We start from the raw sequence: 15,755 nt of genomic DNA on the forward strand, positions 1-15,755 counted from the left end.
AAAGACCTTTTGCTTTGGCCATTTTGGTAACTGTGGTTGGGAAACAAGATAGCACCCACCTCCCAGCAACAGAGAGCTGAGAGGGGAGAAAGTCAGGCAAATTTACAGCAGCTCATGTGGGGCAATGAAGTAATTATCCTGTGAGAGATACTTAGGGACTGGCAAAGTGCTTCCCTGCTTTTGCTCGTTTTCTCAAGACAAGAAGCATGTACTTTGCAAAGTCTGAATGCTGTTCTGCCATTTGCATGTTCTGTTAATGAATTCATTATTCATTCTGGGTTTTTTGGCTTGGTTTTAAAGGAATGTTCTAAGTGCCAGCCTACTTTGATGATCCTCAGGGAAACAAGAAAAGGTTCTTGGACCTTCTCTTGGGCCATAGGTTAAAGGGAACAGGGCATCTCTGGGGGCCAGATGTGCTGATAACAGCAGTGAGATCAAAGTATGATCAAAGTGCCACGTGGTAGATGCGGGGGGTGGGGGTTGGTGGCAGGGAGCATTGGAGATTCTGAAACAACTGCCCCTCCCCTCCTTAAGGGTCTCCTTTGGCCATTTTCTTTTTCCAAACCTTGAAGGGTTTTGTATTTTGTTTTTAATAAGGAGGCCATTCCCTTCCCCTGTGGAATGTATTCCCTGAAATATCCTGCTCTAGGGGCACATGGACACAGAGTTGGAAGCCTCTGTTCTCAGGAGCCCTACTTCCTATGTTTTCATTTTTCTTCTTGAAACGTAAACCAAATCAACTCTTCCTGTTTCTGGTTTGGGGATGTGGAGGGTCACACAGCAGGGACCCTCTAGCAAACAGGTCAGAAGGGGCCTCTGAAAGCTGCCCCTTGGCTGCCCTGCCATGGGAGGAGGGCTATAGGAATGGAATTTAGTCCCACGGAAAGAGGAGGAGAACAGCATCCAGGCTGTGATGAGGAAACAGCTCTGCTTGCGATGCCAGTTTGCTCGCCTTTGCCCTTACCTCAGGCTGATGGAAGCCTGTACACCACGGAGCTTTCACCAGCTGAGCTGCTGATCTTCAGCACTTGGGTACTGTCAATTGGGAGTAAGTTTAGGGAAGAGTCATCAGGACTGTGAGAAATTAGGAGTGGGAGCTGTTCATCCTGTGGAAAGACAGATTCTGGGAGAATAGTATACATGAGTGGGGACTTGGGTTCTGGCCTCAGTTTTACTGCTAAGTGCTCTTTGCTGTTTTTCAGATCACCTACCTTCTCTGAGCTTCAGGTTCACCAACTGCAATGGGAGTATTGGACTGTATGAGCTACAAGGTTCCTTCCATCTCAGACTTTGGGAAATTCTAAATGCCATCAGATTAGTCATAGGGGAAGAATGAATAGAACAACTTCATGAGACTCCAAGGGGTGAAAACAAGACCACTGGGTGGAAGTTGTGAGGCAGATTCTGGCTGCATATAGGGAAGAACTTTCGACTGAGTACAGGATGAAAAGGGATGCTTGACGATACCTGGAGAGTTTGGTCTGAGCCTGACTGGGCACATAGCAGGAATGGTATAAAGGGAGCCTGTTAAGCAGGTGAGCACTGGACTAGAGCAGCGGTCTCCAATATCCACTTTTATGTGGCCAACTTCAGTCTCCAAATGAAATCTTTATGGAACTTCCAAGAGGTGAAATAGATTGGTTGAGTGAAGCAACCCCCCCCAAATCTGTCCTCTCCTCACATCTCCCAGTAAGTCTCTGGGGACTCTACAGTTCCTCGGGTCTCAGTTTGTAAGCCATTGATTAATACGAATACGGTCCTTAGGTGCCCTTCTTGCCCTGAGATGTAGGCAACCTCCAAGTTTCAAGGGTTTGGTGGAAACGTGTTTTACATGGATCTGTACCATTGGCTGCAACTGTTAAGCCCCTCAAAGCCCTGTCTCAAGACAATTTGTCATCTGGAGCCAGTGGGGGCTCTGTGTTCATCTGTAATAGCTAGTTCAGAGCTGAAATGATAGGGAAGAAAGTCTGCTGAGAAAGAAGTCACTAGTCTAATCACCAGAAGTTCCTTTGCTACGCCATCAAAAATAAAAGACAGTCCTTGGCAGATTCGTTGTTTATGTGAGGCCCTGTGCTTAGTTCTGGGAATACAGAGGTCAGTCAGATATAGTTATTGTACACGAAGAGCTCATGGTCCATGGAAGATACAGGAAAGAAAAGAAGCAAATGCAGAACTGCATGATGTGTTATAATAGAAATATGGACAAGATGGGCTTGTCCAGAGGACCAGAAGATGGCTTGACAAGCCAAGTAGAAGGATTGGCAAAGACACCCACAGTGGAGAGTCCAATATGAGAGTTCATTGTATGCGTAGGAAATTCTGAGTTGTCCCATGGGGCTCAGAAATGTGGGGATGTGGTGTGAGATGAAGTAAGAAAGATAGGTTATTAACTTGTGAAGAACCTTGATTGCCAACGCAAAAAATCTGGACTTTGACAAAAGGTAGGGAACCATCAAAGTTTTTTGAGCATGACCAAATTTTTCTTTTAAAGAGAGAACTCTGGCAGCAGTATGGGAGGTGGACTAGAAGGGAAAGCATGCTGGCAGGGAGACCAGTTAGGAACTGTAGCAACCATCCATGTCAGAGATGCTAAGGGCCAAGATGCAGGGCTATGGCAGTGTGGGTGGAAAAGAAGGGGCAGATTTGAGAAACATTACAGAGAAGTTTCATGGGCTTGATTTGGTGACTGCATGGTAGCGAATGAGATAGGGAGGAGCCCAAGCGATTTCCATGATTCTTGCTTGAGTGACTGGGTGGATGATGGTACATTAACCAAGCAAGAGAATCCCAGAGAAGGAGAAGGTTTCCAGGAGAATGATGAAGAACTATGCTCTTTAGTGTTGAGTTTGAAGGATTCATGTGACCTTCTGGTGGAAGCATCCAATAACGCTTTCCAGACCTGTCATTCCATCTGCAACTCCCATTCCCTCCCCAGCCCCTGGGTAGCTGTCCATGCCACGCAGCCCTTGCTCTGATCTTCTGGATTGGCCCAGGCTGTGAAAATGGCCAACTAAGCTGTGCCTCAGGACATTTGCTTGGCTCGTATCGGTAAGCCTGGACTTGGCTTTCTGTTTTGTACTCCTGACAGCAAGCATCGGGGACCTGGACTTCCCAGCCCATTTTGACCCCAAAGGAAGCTGTTACTCTCCTCCGTGGGTCTGGAAATCCTTCCCCTATCCCAACGAACATCTTGAAACTGCCCTTTTCACTGACCTTATCCCTGCCTCTCCCTCCTTTCAGCCTGACTCTGGCAGGGACAGGGGGTGGAGGACGACACAGAGTAGAGTGCAAAGGACCTTGGGACCGTCTAGTTCAACCTTCTCATTTTTCATACAAGGAAACTGAGGTCCAGGCAGGGGAGGCAACTAACTCAAGGTCACAGAAGGAGTTAATGTCAGACTTGGGATTAGATCTTAGAATTTTCAACTCACAGTCCAGTGTTTTTTACCTTGGCTGAATTCACTGCAGACCATGGTTGAAAGATTTCCTGTCTCAAATGATAATCAATTCCAGATACCCCCTAAGTCAGTTTTTTTACTATTCCAAGTTGCTGGGTAAAATATCTGTCAAATGCTAGATAAGCTATGCCCTGCAAATGTTCTTCATAAAATGGCAAATGTTAAATGGCCAGATCTGTCAAGAATTAGTTACAGTAATGATTTGGTCATTTTCAAAAGAGAGGAAGTTAATTGAATTATTATTATTCTGATGATTTTCATAGACTCAGTGTTTTGGTCTATTCTCCTCTTGAGCCTTAGAAGTGACGTCTAAGAGCAACTTAAATAAATGCATTTAATAAATGTATTAGTTTCTATTTTTTCCCTTTTAAATTAGTCTCTCTGCCCTCTCAGAACTGGAGGGAGGGGTCTGGGCAACTGATGGACAAAGTCTGGTGCTGAGTCCAAGCCTGCAGCCAGGCTGGAGCCAGTTGGGTTGGGGAGCCAGGGCTCTTGTTACAGGCCAACTATTACCCCACAGGTCGCCTCAGCCACTTCAACAAGAGAGCTTGAAGAGAAGCCCTGAATGGCTCCAGGCAACAAAAGGAGCCTTGTGCACTGGGAGCAAGGGGCCTCAGGGAGGATTTGGTGCAAGGGCAATGGGAGGGAAGGTCAGCAGCCTTCTCACCTCTGTGGACTGCTAGGAAGGGGAGCTAATGAGTTAAACACAAGTGTAGGGTCTGCAAGTCAAGAAGTCGTTGAATTTCAGAACAGCAAGATACCTTAGAGGTCATTTAGACCAGACTCTTCATACTATAGTTGGGAACAGGAAGGCCCAGAGAGGGGAAGGGGCAGGCCCAAAGTCACACAGCTGGTCAGGGGCAGAGCCAAAACTGGAACCTAGAACTTCTGGTGCTCTACTCAAGTGTTCTCACTTCAGTACCTGTGAGGCAGTTCAGAATTGTGGATTTTGTTTGGAGGGAAGGAGCTCCTTTTAGGTTCCAGAACCTATTTCCATCTCAGGAGCAATTCATCCCTAAGTAACACAGCATAAGGAGTATGGAGTGATGCAGGGAGCCCGGGAGCACCTAGTGAGTCTTGGAGTGAGCTCCAAAGGTCTAAAGGCCTTCTTGACCTGCCGGTTTGTGTTACCGCTACCTCTGTGGTTTCCAATGCTGGGTATATATGCATGGGATGGTTTGGAGTGATACACTGATGTTTTGAATTGTGATAGATATATTTTGAATTCAATATGCATTAGGAAAGCTGTAACTAGTACCTCAACCCTTCATTTCATAGATATTTACGGCTTAAAGTGAGGTTATTGTTTAAAATCGGGCTGAGTTAAAGAAACATAATAAGTACATAATGGTACAGGACGAAATAATGGCAAAAATTGTGAAGCTGGTTCACCAATAAGTGAAATTTGGGAAACATTGTGCTAGTGGATTCTTGGGTCATGATAGCAGGACGACCAAAGTTTATTCAGGCTATCCTCCTGGGCCTGGGCAGCATTACATATGTTGAAGCCAGTGGACATTCCTAATGTTCTCCTGTGCAGATGGTGCCAAAGGTTTGCTCTGTCAATGAAACCACTAGGACAAAAGCAGTAGTGTGGCAGAGAACCCTTTGATTGACTAATCTTAATAGGAAGAAGATTACATATGAAAAGCATACTCAATTATCAGCTTTGAGTCAGTGTGTTGGCTTCTCCTTCTCTAAAATGTCCCTGGTCAGTCTTCCCCTCCACCACTTCTGCTCTACTCTGGTGGAACTTGTAAGACTGGCATATGAGAACACAACAGGCTCAATGTACAGATAGAACACTGAGAGTTAGAAAGGGGAAGGTTCTTAAGATCATTCAGCCATGAGTCATACAGTCAAGACTGGATCCCAGGTCTCTTGATTCCCAAACAAATGCTTATTCCACCACTGCTCCACATTTCCTGCCCCGCAATTCCTTCTCCATTGCCCCCCCCTTTTTTTTTTCCGCGGTACGCGGGCCTCTCACTGTTGTGGACTCTCCCGTTGCGGAGCACAGGCTCCGGACGTGCAGGCTCAGCGACCATGGCTCACAGGCCCAGCCGCTCCACGGCACGTGGGATCCCCCCCGGACCGGGGCATGAACCTGCGTCCCCTGCATCGGCAGGCGGACTCTCAACCACTGCGCCACCAGGGAAGCCCCATTGCCCTTTTTGCACACTCCCCTCAATCCTACTCCCAACCCAAATCAGGCATCTATCTACAGCCTCCACTGAAGTCTTGGCTAGTACAGCTCACTTCCTCTAGAGCTTCAAAATTCATCAAGGGCCCAAGAAGCTGGTAACATTGGTCACATCCAAGAGGATTGCTGGGTGGTGGAGAGACAGAAGTGGGGAGATTTTTATTTTCATACCTCCTGAATTTTAAAACAGGTGAAGTCATTAGCTAGTCCAAAAAATCAATAACTGAACAAACCAAGAGTTATCTCCCTCCTTGAGCTGTATCTCAAAAATAATCACATTTGCTCAGCACTTTGATGGGGTTTTATTGTGGTTTTTTTTGCCGTACGCGGGCCTCTCACTGTTGTGGCCCCTCCCGTTGCGGAGCACAGGCTCCGGACCCGCAGACTCAGCGGCCATGGCTCACAGACCCAGCCGCTCCTCTGCATGTGGGATCCTCCCGGACCGGGGCACGAGCCCGTGTCCCCTGCATCGGAGGGCGGACTCTCAACCACTGCGCCACCAGGGAAGCCCGTGCTTTGATGTTTTAATGCTCTACCTCTTGCAATCCATGCAAGACCCCAATCCAATAAGCTCCATTTTACAGATGTGGACACTGGTCCAGAGAGAGGAAGTTTCATGCCTGGGTCCACGCAGTGAATTGGTTATGAAATTTGGTATACAATCCAGGTCCTTTGATTGTCAGTGCCTCGCTGCTTCCACTGCCATATCCACATAAACTCTTAATTTGTGCCAGATTGTCTTTGGATCAGCCTGAGACAACGTGTTCACACTTGCCCTTAAATAGACATTTTCAAACTTTAACCTAAAGAAGTAGCACAAAAATCAGTCCCAACTCAGTTCTGCAGGTGGCAATCTCTTCTGCCTGACCCTGCCCTCTAAAAGACACTCCTCTTTCCTCTAGAAACCACAGACCACCCGACCACCTGGTGCCCACCCTCCCGGGATTCAGCACTGGCAACTCATCCTGGCACAGACATTCTAATGAGGCAACTTGGCAGTTGCTGAGAGTGCTTTTGTCTCGGGGGGTGGCGGGGGTCACTATTTCAGGGCCTGAGGGTTTCTTTTTAGCCTTTGCAGCTGGTGTCTCTGAAATGGAGAAGTTTGTCCTTCCCCCAGTATGGGCAGCCCAGAGATCTTGTGCCCCCAGAAGTCTCTATTGCAAAGCAGGAACTGTGCTCAGCAAGAAGCCCTGGAATGGTGACAGGGGAGGCTTGGGAGGGGGTGCGGCACAGAGAAACAGATGTATGCTGTATGCTGATCAAAGCAGTGTTCCTGCTCCAAAATAGGTCCCCTCTCATCTGCTGTCATGGCAATGTAAATAAACACCTCGCCCTGCTGGCTCTTCTTTTTGAGCCGCCACCACCCAAGAACTCAGGGTCCGAGGTGGAAAAGTCCTTGAGGGATAACCAGATCCCCTCTCTGCCTCCTGGTAAGACTGTGTCCAAACCAGCTCCAACAACTTGGGGAGATGATCAGGAGCGAGGGCTCGGGTTGTCTCTTCCAACATCTTCCCAAGATGCCTCGCACAGGCGCTTAGCATGCCGCTTCTTAATTGGTGTCTTTCTGTTTCCATGACCCCCCAGCCCTAATTGCTGTCTAGCAGCCATGCTCATTCAAGTCCTGAACTCATCCTGCTGAAAACCTGAAGCCAGTGGAAATGGCTGAGATCGGGCTGAAGCCAGGAGGATGACCTAGATGACCTCAGCAGAGCCTGGTTGATGCCAGGAGTCCAGGCTCTGGCAGCAAATTCATTCCTGGCCAACATCCTTCTTTCTCTTCCTCCCCAAAGAAGTCATCCCCCTCTAGACAACTGTGCCCTCTTCAATGGAAGGGAGTTGCTCCAGAATGCCACCCACTTGTCCACACCCAAGTAGGACACCAGAGGCAGAAGGCAGATAAGCAGTCAGCCCCAAAGAAACTTGTTAGAGAGGAAAGGGAAGGATTTTTCTCTCTCAAGCCTATATATATATATATATATATATATATATATATATATATATATATATATTTATCCCTTCAGTCCTAACCAACCCTCTTGGTAGACTTCCACACAAGGTAAGCATTGGAAATATCACACACTGAACTCCAAAAGCCAAGTCTCTTTCCTTCACCCTCATCTTACCTGTTCCCTTTCCCAACATATCTCCCACCCTAATATACTTCCCAGTAGAAAGAAGGCATCTGAGAACAAGGGAAGCATATGGGTGGCTGCCACTTGCTGATAGCTCTGTAGGGAGATCCTCCCCTGGCTTCCTGGCTGGAGAAAACCTGAGAAATACAGAAGTTCTGCATACCCACTCACTTCCAAAAGACCAGGCTGAGGAGCCCAGGAAATGCCCACTGGAGGGAGACAGAGAACATCTGCAGCTTCAGCATCTAGGACATCGGCTCCACGGCCCAGGGACCCGATCAGCTAGTCTGTGAGGACCACTGAGAAGCTCAGTGCCATTGCGTGCCACTTCTGAGCCCTACCTCATGCACTTACCAGCATTCTTCCTCCCCTGCAGCAATGGGAAGCACTGTAAAGGAAACAGAGAAGAAATTAAGGCATTGCAGAGCCCTACACAATATCAGAACTGGAAGGAATCTATGAAGTCAGCAAGTTCAATCTACCCATTTTACAGGAAGACACATGGAGGCCCACAGAAAAGGAAAATGGAGTACAAGTAGGGAGCAAAGTGGAGCTTAGAAGCCCAGACTCCTGACTGCCCACTGCATACTACTTTCTCCCACTCCACTGGCTGACTCCTCTGTTTCATGTCATTCTCATGGAATAAGAGCACCCCCAAGTCAGGAGATCAGAGGCAGTCTGTGCAGGTCACAGTACTGTTCCAAGGCCTGACAATAAAAATTATCAAAGAATCAGTCAGCATTTGCTTGGAACATGCCATCCTTGGTATAGCATCAACCAGGTTAGAAGCAAGGTATGTTGGTGGGAAAAGCAGTAATTGGAACTGGAAAGCTGAAGTTCAGGGCCACCTTCCCCTATTTATTGGTTATATAACATTGGACATCACCCATAACCTCTTGAAACTCACTTTCTGCATCCATAAGTCTAGGATAGTAATAATCCCAACGTCACAGATTTTGTGAGAAATTGATATACACAAAAGCATTTTTAAATGATAAACAATATTATAAATTAATTTATTCAACAAATATTTATAGAGCACCGATGCCCTACAAGACACTGTAATAGGATGCTAAGGATATAGCATAGATTTAGACAGATAAGGTCCCTGTCCTCATGGAGCAGAGACAAACAATAAATAGGTAAACAAATAAATCAATAAGGAAATCACAGACATCTCTAAGAACCAAGAAGGAGAAACTTTAAAAAACATGATGAAGTAGAGAATGATAGGGTAGACAGAATAGGTGGGGATTGCTTTAGAAAAGGTGACCAGAGAGCATCTCTCAGGGGAGCTGAACTTTGAGCAAGGCCTGGGTGACAAGAAGGAGCCAGCGATGTGACAATCTGGGTGCAGAACGTTCCAAACAGAGGTTGAGAGAGTCAAGGACCAAATTTTGCAGGATTTTGAAGGCCAGGGTGAGGATTTTGGCTTTGATTCAAACGATGGTAGGTAGCCATTGGAAGGCATAGAACAGGAGAATGGCAAGATCTTACTTCCGTCGTAGAGAGATCACTCTGGCTGCTGTGTGGAGAATGGATTTTGGAGCTACAGAGGAAGCAGGGAGGTCTCTTAGGAGGCTTTTGCAGTAGTGCAGGTAAGCAATGTTGGTGGCTTGGGCTAAAATGATAGTGGTATAGATGTGAATTCAATAGTTAAGGAAAGAAAGAAGGGCTCCTCTTAGAGGTAGAAGGGTTTTCTTGCCTATTCTCCTGGCTTCATGCAGCTAGTCTCTAAGCCAACCAAAATATTATAAGGAAAGGAGTTGCCACAGTACTTTTTATCTGTCTTATCACTGCACAATGATTGTCACACCAGGTGCAGACACTTGACTACAATGATTTCTAGTCCCAGGACATTAATCTCAGCTCTAGATCACTCTGAAATGACCAAAAGTCAGATCCACCCTTGTAGACCACAAGACAAAATCTGGTGAATCTCCAACCCACAATTGGCCACAAGAGAGTGTAGGGGTAGGAGGTGTCCCCCCTGACTGTTCATTGGAAAAGTCCACAAGGGATGTTAATGTGAGGGACATGGACAGTTCTAGAATGAGATAGGTGTGAAGAGAGGGGAAAGACCAATCGAGAAAGAAAGATATGAAATTCTCCTACAAAGTTCCAAAGTGGACCCATGATTAAGCAAGTCAATATAATTCTCAGTGGTGGACAAAAGGGGAGTTAAAAAAAAAAAGGCTGAGGGGGTGGGAGGGAAGGTGGAAGCAGGGCCTTGTGAGGTTCTAAATGTGACAGTTCTGGAATGTTAGGAGATGAACTGATTGGTAGGGCACACTGTTACTCTGTAATCCTGTTCTAGTCTTATTAAATTCCCTCGTCTCCCACCCTACCCCCAACGCACCATAGGTTTAAGAGAATTAAAGATCGTTCAGGAGCTAATTAAGCTTTAAATTTACACAGGAATTTACAGGTTACAAATAAGTAAACGTGTTTGGCTATCACAAACATGGTAGGTTTTCTTATACTCATGTGACACATAAAGAACATGAGGCCCAGAGAAGAGAAATGACTTTCCCAAGGCCACACAGCTAGTAAATGGCAGAACCAAGTTTACAGTTTAGGCTTATGGGGCTCCCAGTTTTATTGCATCCTATTCTTTTTCACTCTGGGTCCAGGATAACCTGGCCTAGACCAGGACCATGAAACTCACTTGGCTTTGGGCCCTGATCTTGGTACTATTTTGGTAGCTGAGAGGCTTACAGGGAAAACTGAGGTATGAACTTTTACATCAGAGAATTTTGCTACAGGGCAAAGGTTCTTTTTGTTTCTGGGTTGTAGAACATATTCCTGTCATGTGGAGATTCTGGACAGAGGAGCCAGGAGTCCAGCAGTTGCAGAAATAGGCACTCTGGAACAACCGGAATTGGTGGTGACAGTCTTCCCATCCAGTGTGCCATTCATTCATTCATTCGTTCATTTACTATGAGCCTCTAAAGGCCAGGCCCTTTGATAGGTACCCAGGGATTCAGATAAATTAAACATGTTCCCCGCCCTTGAGGAATTCACAGCCAGGTGGGGACAAGGGGGTAGGCCACAAGTATAAATCATCACAATTCCATGTAAGTACTGGAAAAAAAGCATGGCCAGAAGAGCAAAAAAAAAGTCAAAGAGGTGTGGAAGCATGAGGTTTAAGGAACTGTGTATAGTCTGGCTGGAGAGCAGAGTGCCAGACAGAGAGTAAGAACTATGTGTGGAGCAGTGGTCAGGGCCAGATCATGAAGAACCTTGTAGGTCAATGTGATAGAACTTGAACTTTATCCAGAGCCCAGTGGGGAGCTCTTGAAGGGGCCTAATCAGGGGAGTAACAGAGTCAGGTTTATGTTTCAGAATGTTACTCTATCTGTTGAGTGAGGAATTCATTGGGAATGGGGGTGGGGAAGGTTAGGCAAAACTTGACACGGGGAGGCTGGAGCAGATAGGGTCAGTGGCCTTTGGGATAGAAAGGAGGGGACCAGTATATGAACTGTCTATATAATGGAACCACAGTAAATGACAGGATATGGGAGTTGAAGAGAGGAGTCAAGGATGAGTCCAAGCAAGGTTTCTGGCCTGGGCAACCAGGTGGATGGAGGTGCTATTAACTGAGGTCAGGAACAGAGCAAAAGGCCTGGTTGGGGGTAAGTGGGAGGGGAATCTTCCTTTTGTAATGAATCTCGCTCTGAATCTCTTGGATTTGAAGCCTGTGTGAAGCATCCACTCAGAACTATGCAGTAGGCCCTGTGGTGGACCTGCAGATACAAACTTGCACAGAAGCAGATATGGACCTTACGCATGAGGCGCTTGCCATCTAGTGGGAGACAGAGTGGCTAGACAGAAAAAGACAGATCCAGAGTTTTTGACAGAAAAAGGGAATCCTGTTCAAAGAGTGAAAAAAGAGGGCCACAGCCCAAAGGGGGATGGAAACAGGAAGTTGGTTGCTGGGTGAGAAGTTGCGGGATCTGAGAGGGGTGGTTGGAGTAGCAAAGGCTACTGAAAGGCTTTGTCCAGACCTGAGGAGTCCTCAGCATCATTGGCGGGTTTGGAGCTTGCTCTCCCAGCATCCTCTATGCCCAGCCCTTACCCTGCTATCTGAGCACAGGCTGGTGGGGACTTTTCGTCCTTTCCTTGCCTGGCTTCCCTGCTCCCCCTCAACCCCTGGCCAGCCCTGTGCCGCAGGCCCCAGCCTGGATCTGGTCATGAGAGCACGTTCTTGACATTCCAGCCTCCCCCAGTCCTCTCAGCTGGGCCACACAGAGCCCTATTCACAGCCTGACCCCTCCCTCCCTCCTGAGTGGGCTCTCACTGCCCTCAGACCCAGCCTGTGTGTTGCCAACACAGACTATGGCCACTGTGAGAAGCAGACTCCCCTGATCCCTTGGTAGCTGATTCCTCTGTCTCTTGGGGTCTCTCCGTCGGGAGAAGGTGCAGTGGCTTTGGCTCCTTGTATGTGCATGAGAGTACATGTATATTCTATGCACTCAGCCAACTTCCTCTAGGCTGGGCCTAAAATAGAGGCTGTGTCGGACTGGACACAGGGGTGGATAAGACATAGGCTGGGTCCTTAAAGGAGCTCACAGTACAGCTTGAAGGTAGCTGGGTACATGGACTGCAGTGTGCATGCTGGGGCTGGATTGAGCCTCAATTGGAGTATTAGTGTCATGGTGTCACTTTTAAACCCCATTCCATGGCCTGGGAACACGTGCTCATGTTCAGGGTGTGATATCTGCTGTGAGTGAGATGCTACAGCCCTGAGGGATGCCAATCTCTCCCCTGGGAAGGACAGGGGAGACATGGTTTAAAGTGGGACTGAGTGACATCAGGCATTCTGGGCCTGACCACATGACTTTGACCAGTTTTTTGCTGGGCCTCAGACTTGTTGCCTGTAATAAGTGGGTCCCTGACCATTCTTATCCTTCCATCACAAGGAATAGGGTGAGGGACAGTCCCAGCTGGGAAAAGACACTGGAAGAAATGACTTCGAGATGGCCTTTGTAGAACTCAATCTGGGACAGCACTTTGAGGAATCCCCAGAAGGGATTTTTTTCCCTTCTCTGAGGGTGCGAGCTGTCCCAGACTAGCTTGGAATGTGAGCCTCTCAGAAGTCCTGACTCTCCTTTCCAACCCACCAGAACTACCATGGTCTAATACCCCACTCATCCACCCCCAAGAGGGGATCCGACCTGTAGCCTTAGGAATGCTGATCTGTATATCATTTTATAACTCACCCTGTGACAGATAGCCTGCTGCCTTGGGCTCTTTTTGCCCTGATCCCTTCCTGCCAGTCCTGGTGGGGTGTCCTTTGCTCCTTCCCCACTCCCCACTCCTCACCTGGCCTGAAGGGCCACTCCAGGCCTGGCTCCTTGCCTTTGAGCCCCTTTCCCCCCAGCCTTCTCCAGCCTCGTGACCTACTGCCCTCCCCTCCTCCACAGCAGGCAGAGAGCCGGGCCAGAGAGGAGAGAGAGTGCAGCTGCAACCCCCAGGGGTTCTCTGGATAATCTCAGGAATGTCACATCTCAAAGACTTAACTTTCCCACCAGCCAACAGGGACCCTCCTTCCTGCCCAGAGCTTGGGAGTCCTTCTAGGAGAGGGGCCTTAGATGGGGTGAGTGCAGGAAGGGACTTGGAGGGAGGAGACGCAATGGTTCCAGGGTGGAATGGGGACTCTCTCCCAGACTCTGAACTAATTTGGCCCAGGGTGGGAGTAGGGGTGGGGATAGGAGGAGTGAGGGGAACGGCTTAAACAACTCACTTTCAAAGCCTCAGTGTAGTAACATCAGTGTTTCCTACTGTCTTTATCTCCACAGGATGTCCCCAAATCTAGGCTCTCCTCAGGCAGGTAGAATTTCTCCCTATTCTATGGATGAGGAAACTGAGGGCCCAAGCTACGAACCCAGAATCACCTAGAGCAACCTATAGACTATCTTCAGATTTAACTCAGACTTTCTGAGTACCTACTATGCAGCAGGCACTTTCACATATGTCACCCTCGCAATCAATTTTGAAGTGGAGACTATTATCCCCATGTTGTAGATGAGGAAACCGAGACTCAGAGAGGGAAAGAAGAGGCCGAAGCTGGGCTTGTGGGTCAGCATTCCATTTCCGGCAGCTACTACATTGTATCATTATACCACATTCTTCTCTCAACTCTCAGGGGGACCCAAGCCAGAGTAGCTGGAAAGGCCAGGGAAAGTCCTCAACCCATGTTCATTTCCAGGGCCTCAAGCCCTATTCCCCAAATGCAGAACTTCCTTTCCTCTGTCCCTTGGCAGCTGCAGCCTTGGAGCTGCCGGTCTAGCTGGACTCCAAGGTCCCTAGCGGCAGCGGCAGCTCAGGGGTGGGCCAAAGGGATGCAGTCCAGGAGCTCCACTCCCCAACCCCACTGTGAAACCTCTGACCCCACATCCCAGCACAGACTGCCTGAGCTGCTGCTCCCTGTTATTGTTACTAGTGATTTGGAAATGCAGGCCAGGCCCTGGCTCCCAGAGCTTCCCAGGCCTCCAGCTCTTCTCCGGCCCTAGGAGCTGCTGGGAGGACCAGCCTCTAGCGCAGTTTCATTTCTCTGAACCTGGGCTCAGCTCCACTCCCCAGGGACCTTGAGTAGCAATCACTGACATTTGGGAGCAGTTCTTTTTTTCACTTGGCTTAAAGGTTCAGAGAAGAAACGCACAACCTAAAAGTTGAGAATTACGTTTTATTTGGCAGTCTTTCTGAGGACTTCAAGCCTGGAAGACAGCCTCTCAGACAGTTCTGAAGGACTGTTCTGAAGAGGTAAGGGAGAACCCTGGATATATGGGGGTTTTGCAACAAAGAAGTTGGAACATCAAAGGATTACCGTTAATTAAAGAAAACCAGACATCTCAAGTTAATGCATTTAGCACTTTTCTATGTATGGGAAGATGCAAGAGTCCTGCTTTTTTTTTCAGTCAACAATATTAAATATAATGAGAGTACCGGAGCTGGAAGGACTTTCAGAGATAAATCAATCTAACCCCCTCATTTTATAGGTGGAAAAAACTGAGGCAGAGATTACATAAACATAGTGGATAGAACATGGGTTTTGGACTTCGATTACCTGCGTTTAAAATCCCAAGTTTATCACATAATAGCTGTGCGACCTTGGATAAGTTTCCTAAAAGTTCTGTGCTTCAGTAAAATGAGGATGATGAGAATAATAGTACTCACCTTGCAGAGTGATTGTGATGGTGAAATGAGTTAATATATGTCAAGGGCTTGGAACAATGTCTACCACATACTGTGTGCTCTATAAATGTAGCTAATATCAGTTCTAACTTTCTATAGGGCTTTGGGCAGGGGAAAAAAACCCTGGCACTGCCAATCTGCAGGCTTTTCCACTTCTTCTGCCTCCACCAGCCATATCATCAGGCCTGTCCTCTACCACCAGCAGCCCCCACTCATACTCCTTTTGGTACCAAAGAAGCTGAAGGCAAAGTAAGAATTTGTGTCCAACACATGAGTCAGAGTCAAAGCCTTGCTTCCTGCTCCCCATCTTACCTTGCCAGTGCCCATTGCCATCCTTTTGCCTTGAGGACTAGGTGGTTTTGCGCACACAGGAGGGGGTGCTTTAGAGTGTGTCCTTGGGTGAACTCAGGAGAGCCCTTGTGCACATCTGCAGTCATATGCCAGGCTGTGTGAGCACATGACTGGGGAAAAGCATGGTGTCGCTTGTTGGACTATAACTGGGTGGCCAACCTTGACAAAGCTTCCTAGTTTACAAGGGAATTTTCTTTTTTTTTTTTTTTTAATTTTTTTAAATTTTTTTTTAACATCTTTATTGGGGTATAATTACTTTACAATGGTGTGTTAGTTTCTGCTTTATAACAAAGTGAATCAGTTATACATAGACATATGTTCCCATATCTCTTCCCTCTTGCGTCTCCCTCCCTCCCACCCTCCCTATCCCACCCCTCCAGGCTGTCACAAAGCACCGAGCCAATATCTACAAGG

General features: G+C 47.6%; 1 protein-coding gene across 1 annotated transcript in view; it reads right to left on the bottom strand.

Annotated features, from left to right (window-relative positions):
* Nucleotides 1-15,755, bottom strand: part of STARD8 (StAR related lipid transfer domain containing 8) — a 76,641-nt gene that overhangs the window by 52,430 nt on the left and 8,456 nt on the right. The window contains exon 2 of the mRNA XM_067724687.1: nucleotides 8,148-8,181. Within this exon, the coding sequence (XP_067580788.1) occupies nucleotides 8,148-8,181 (34 nt within the window). The remainder of the gene's footprint in view (nucleotides 1-8,147; nucleotides 8,182-15,755) is intronic.

This window comes from Pseudorca crassidens, chromosome X (genome assembly GCF_039906515.1).
Source record: "Pseudorca crassidens isolate mPseCra1 chromosome X, mPseCra1.hap1, whole genome shotgun sequence".
Lineage (NCBI taxonomy): Eukaryota > Metazoa > Chordata > Mammalia > Artiodactyla > Delphinidae > Pseudorca > Pseudorca crassidens.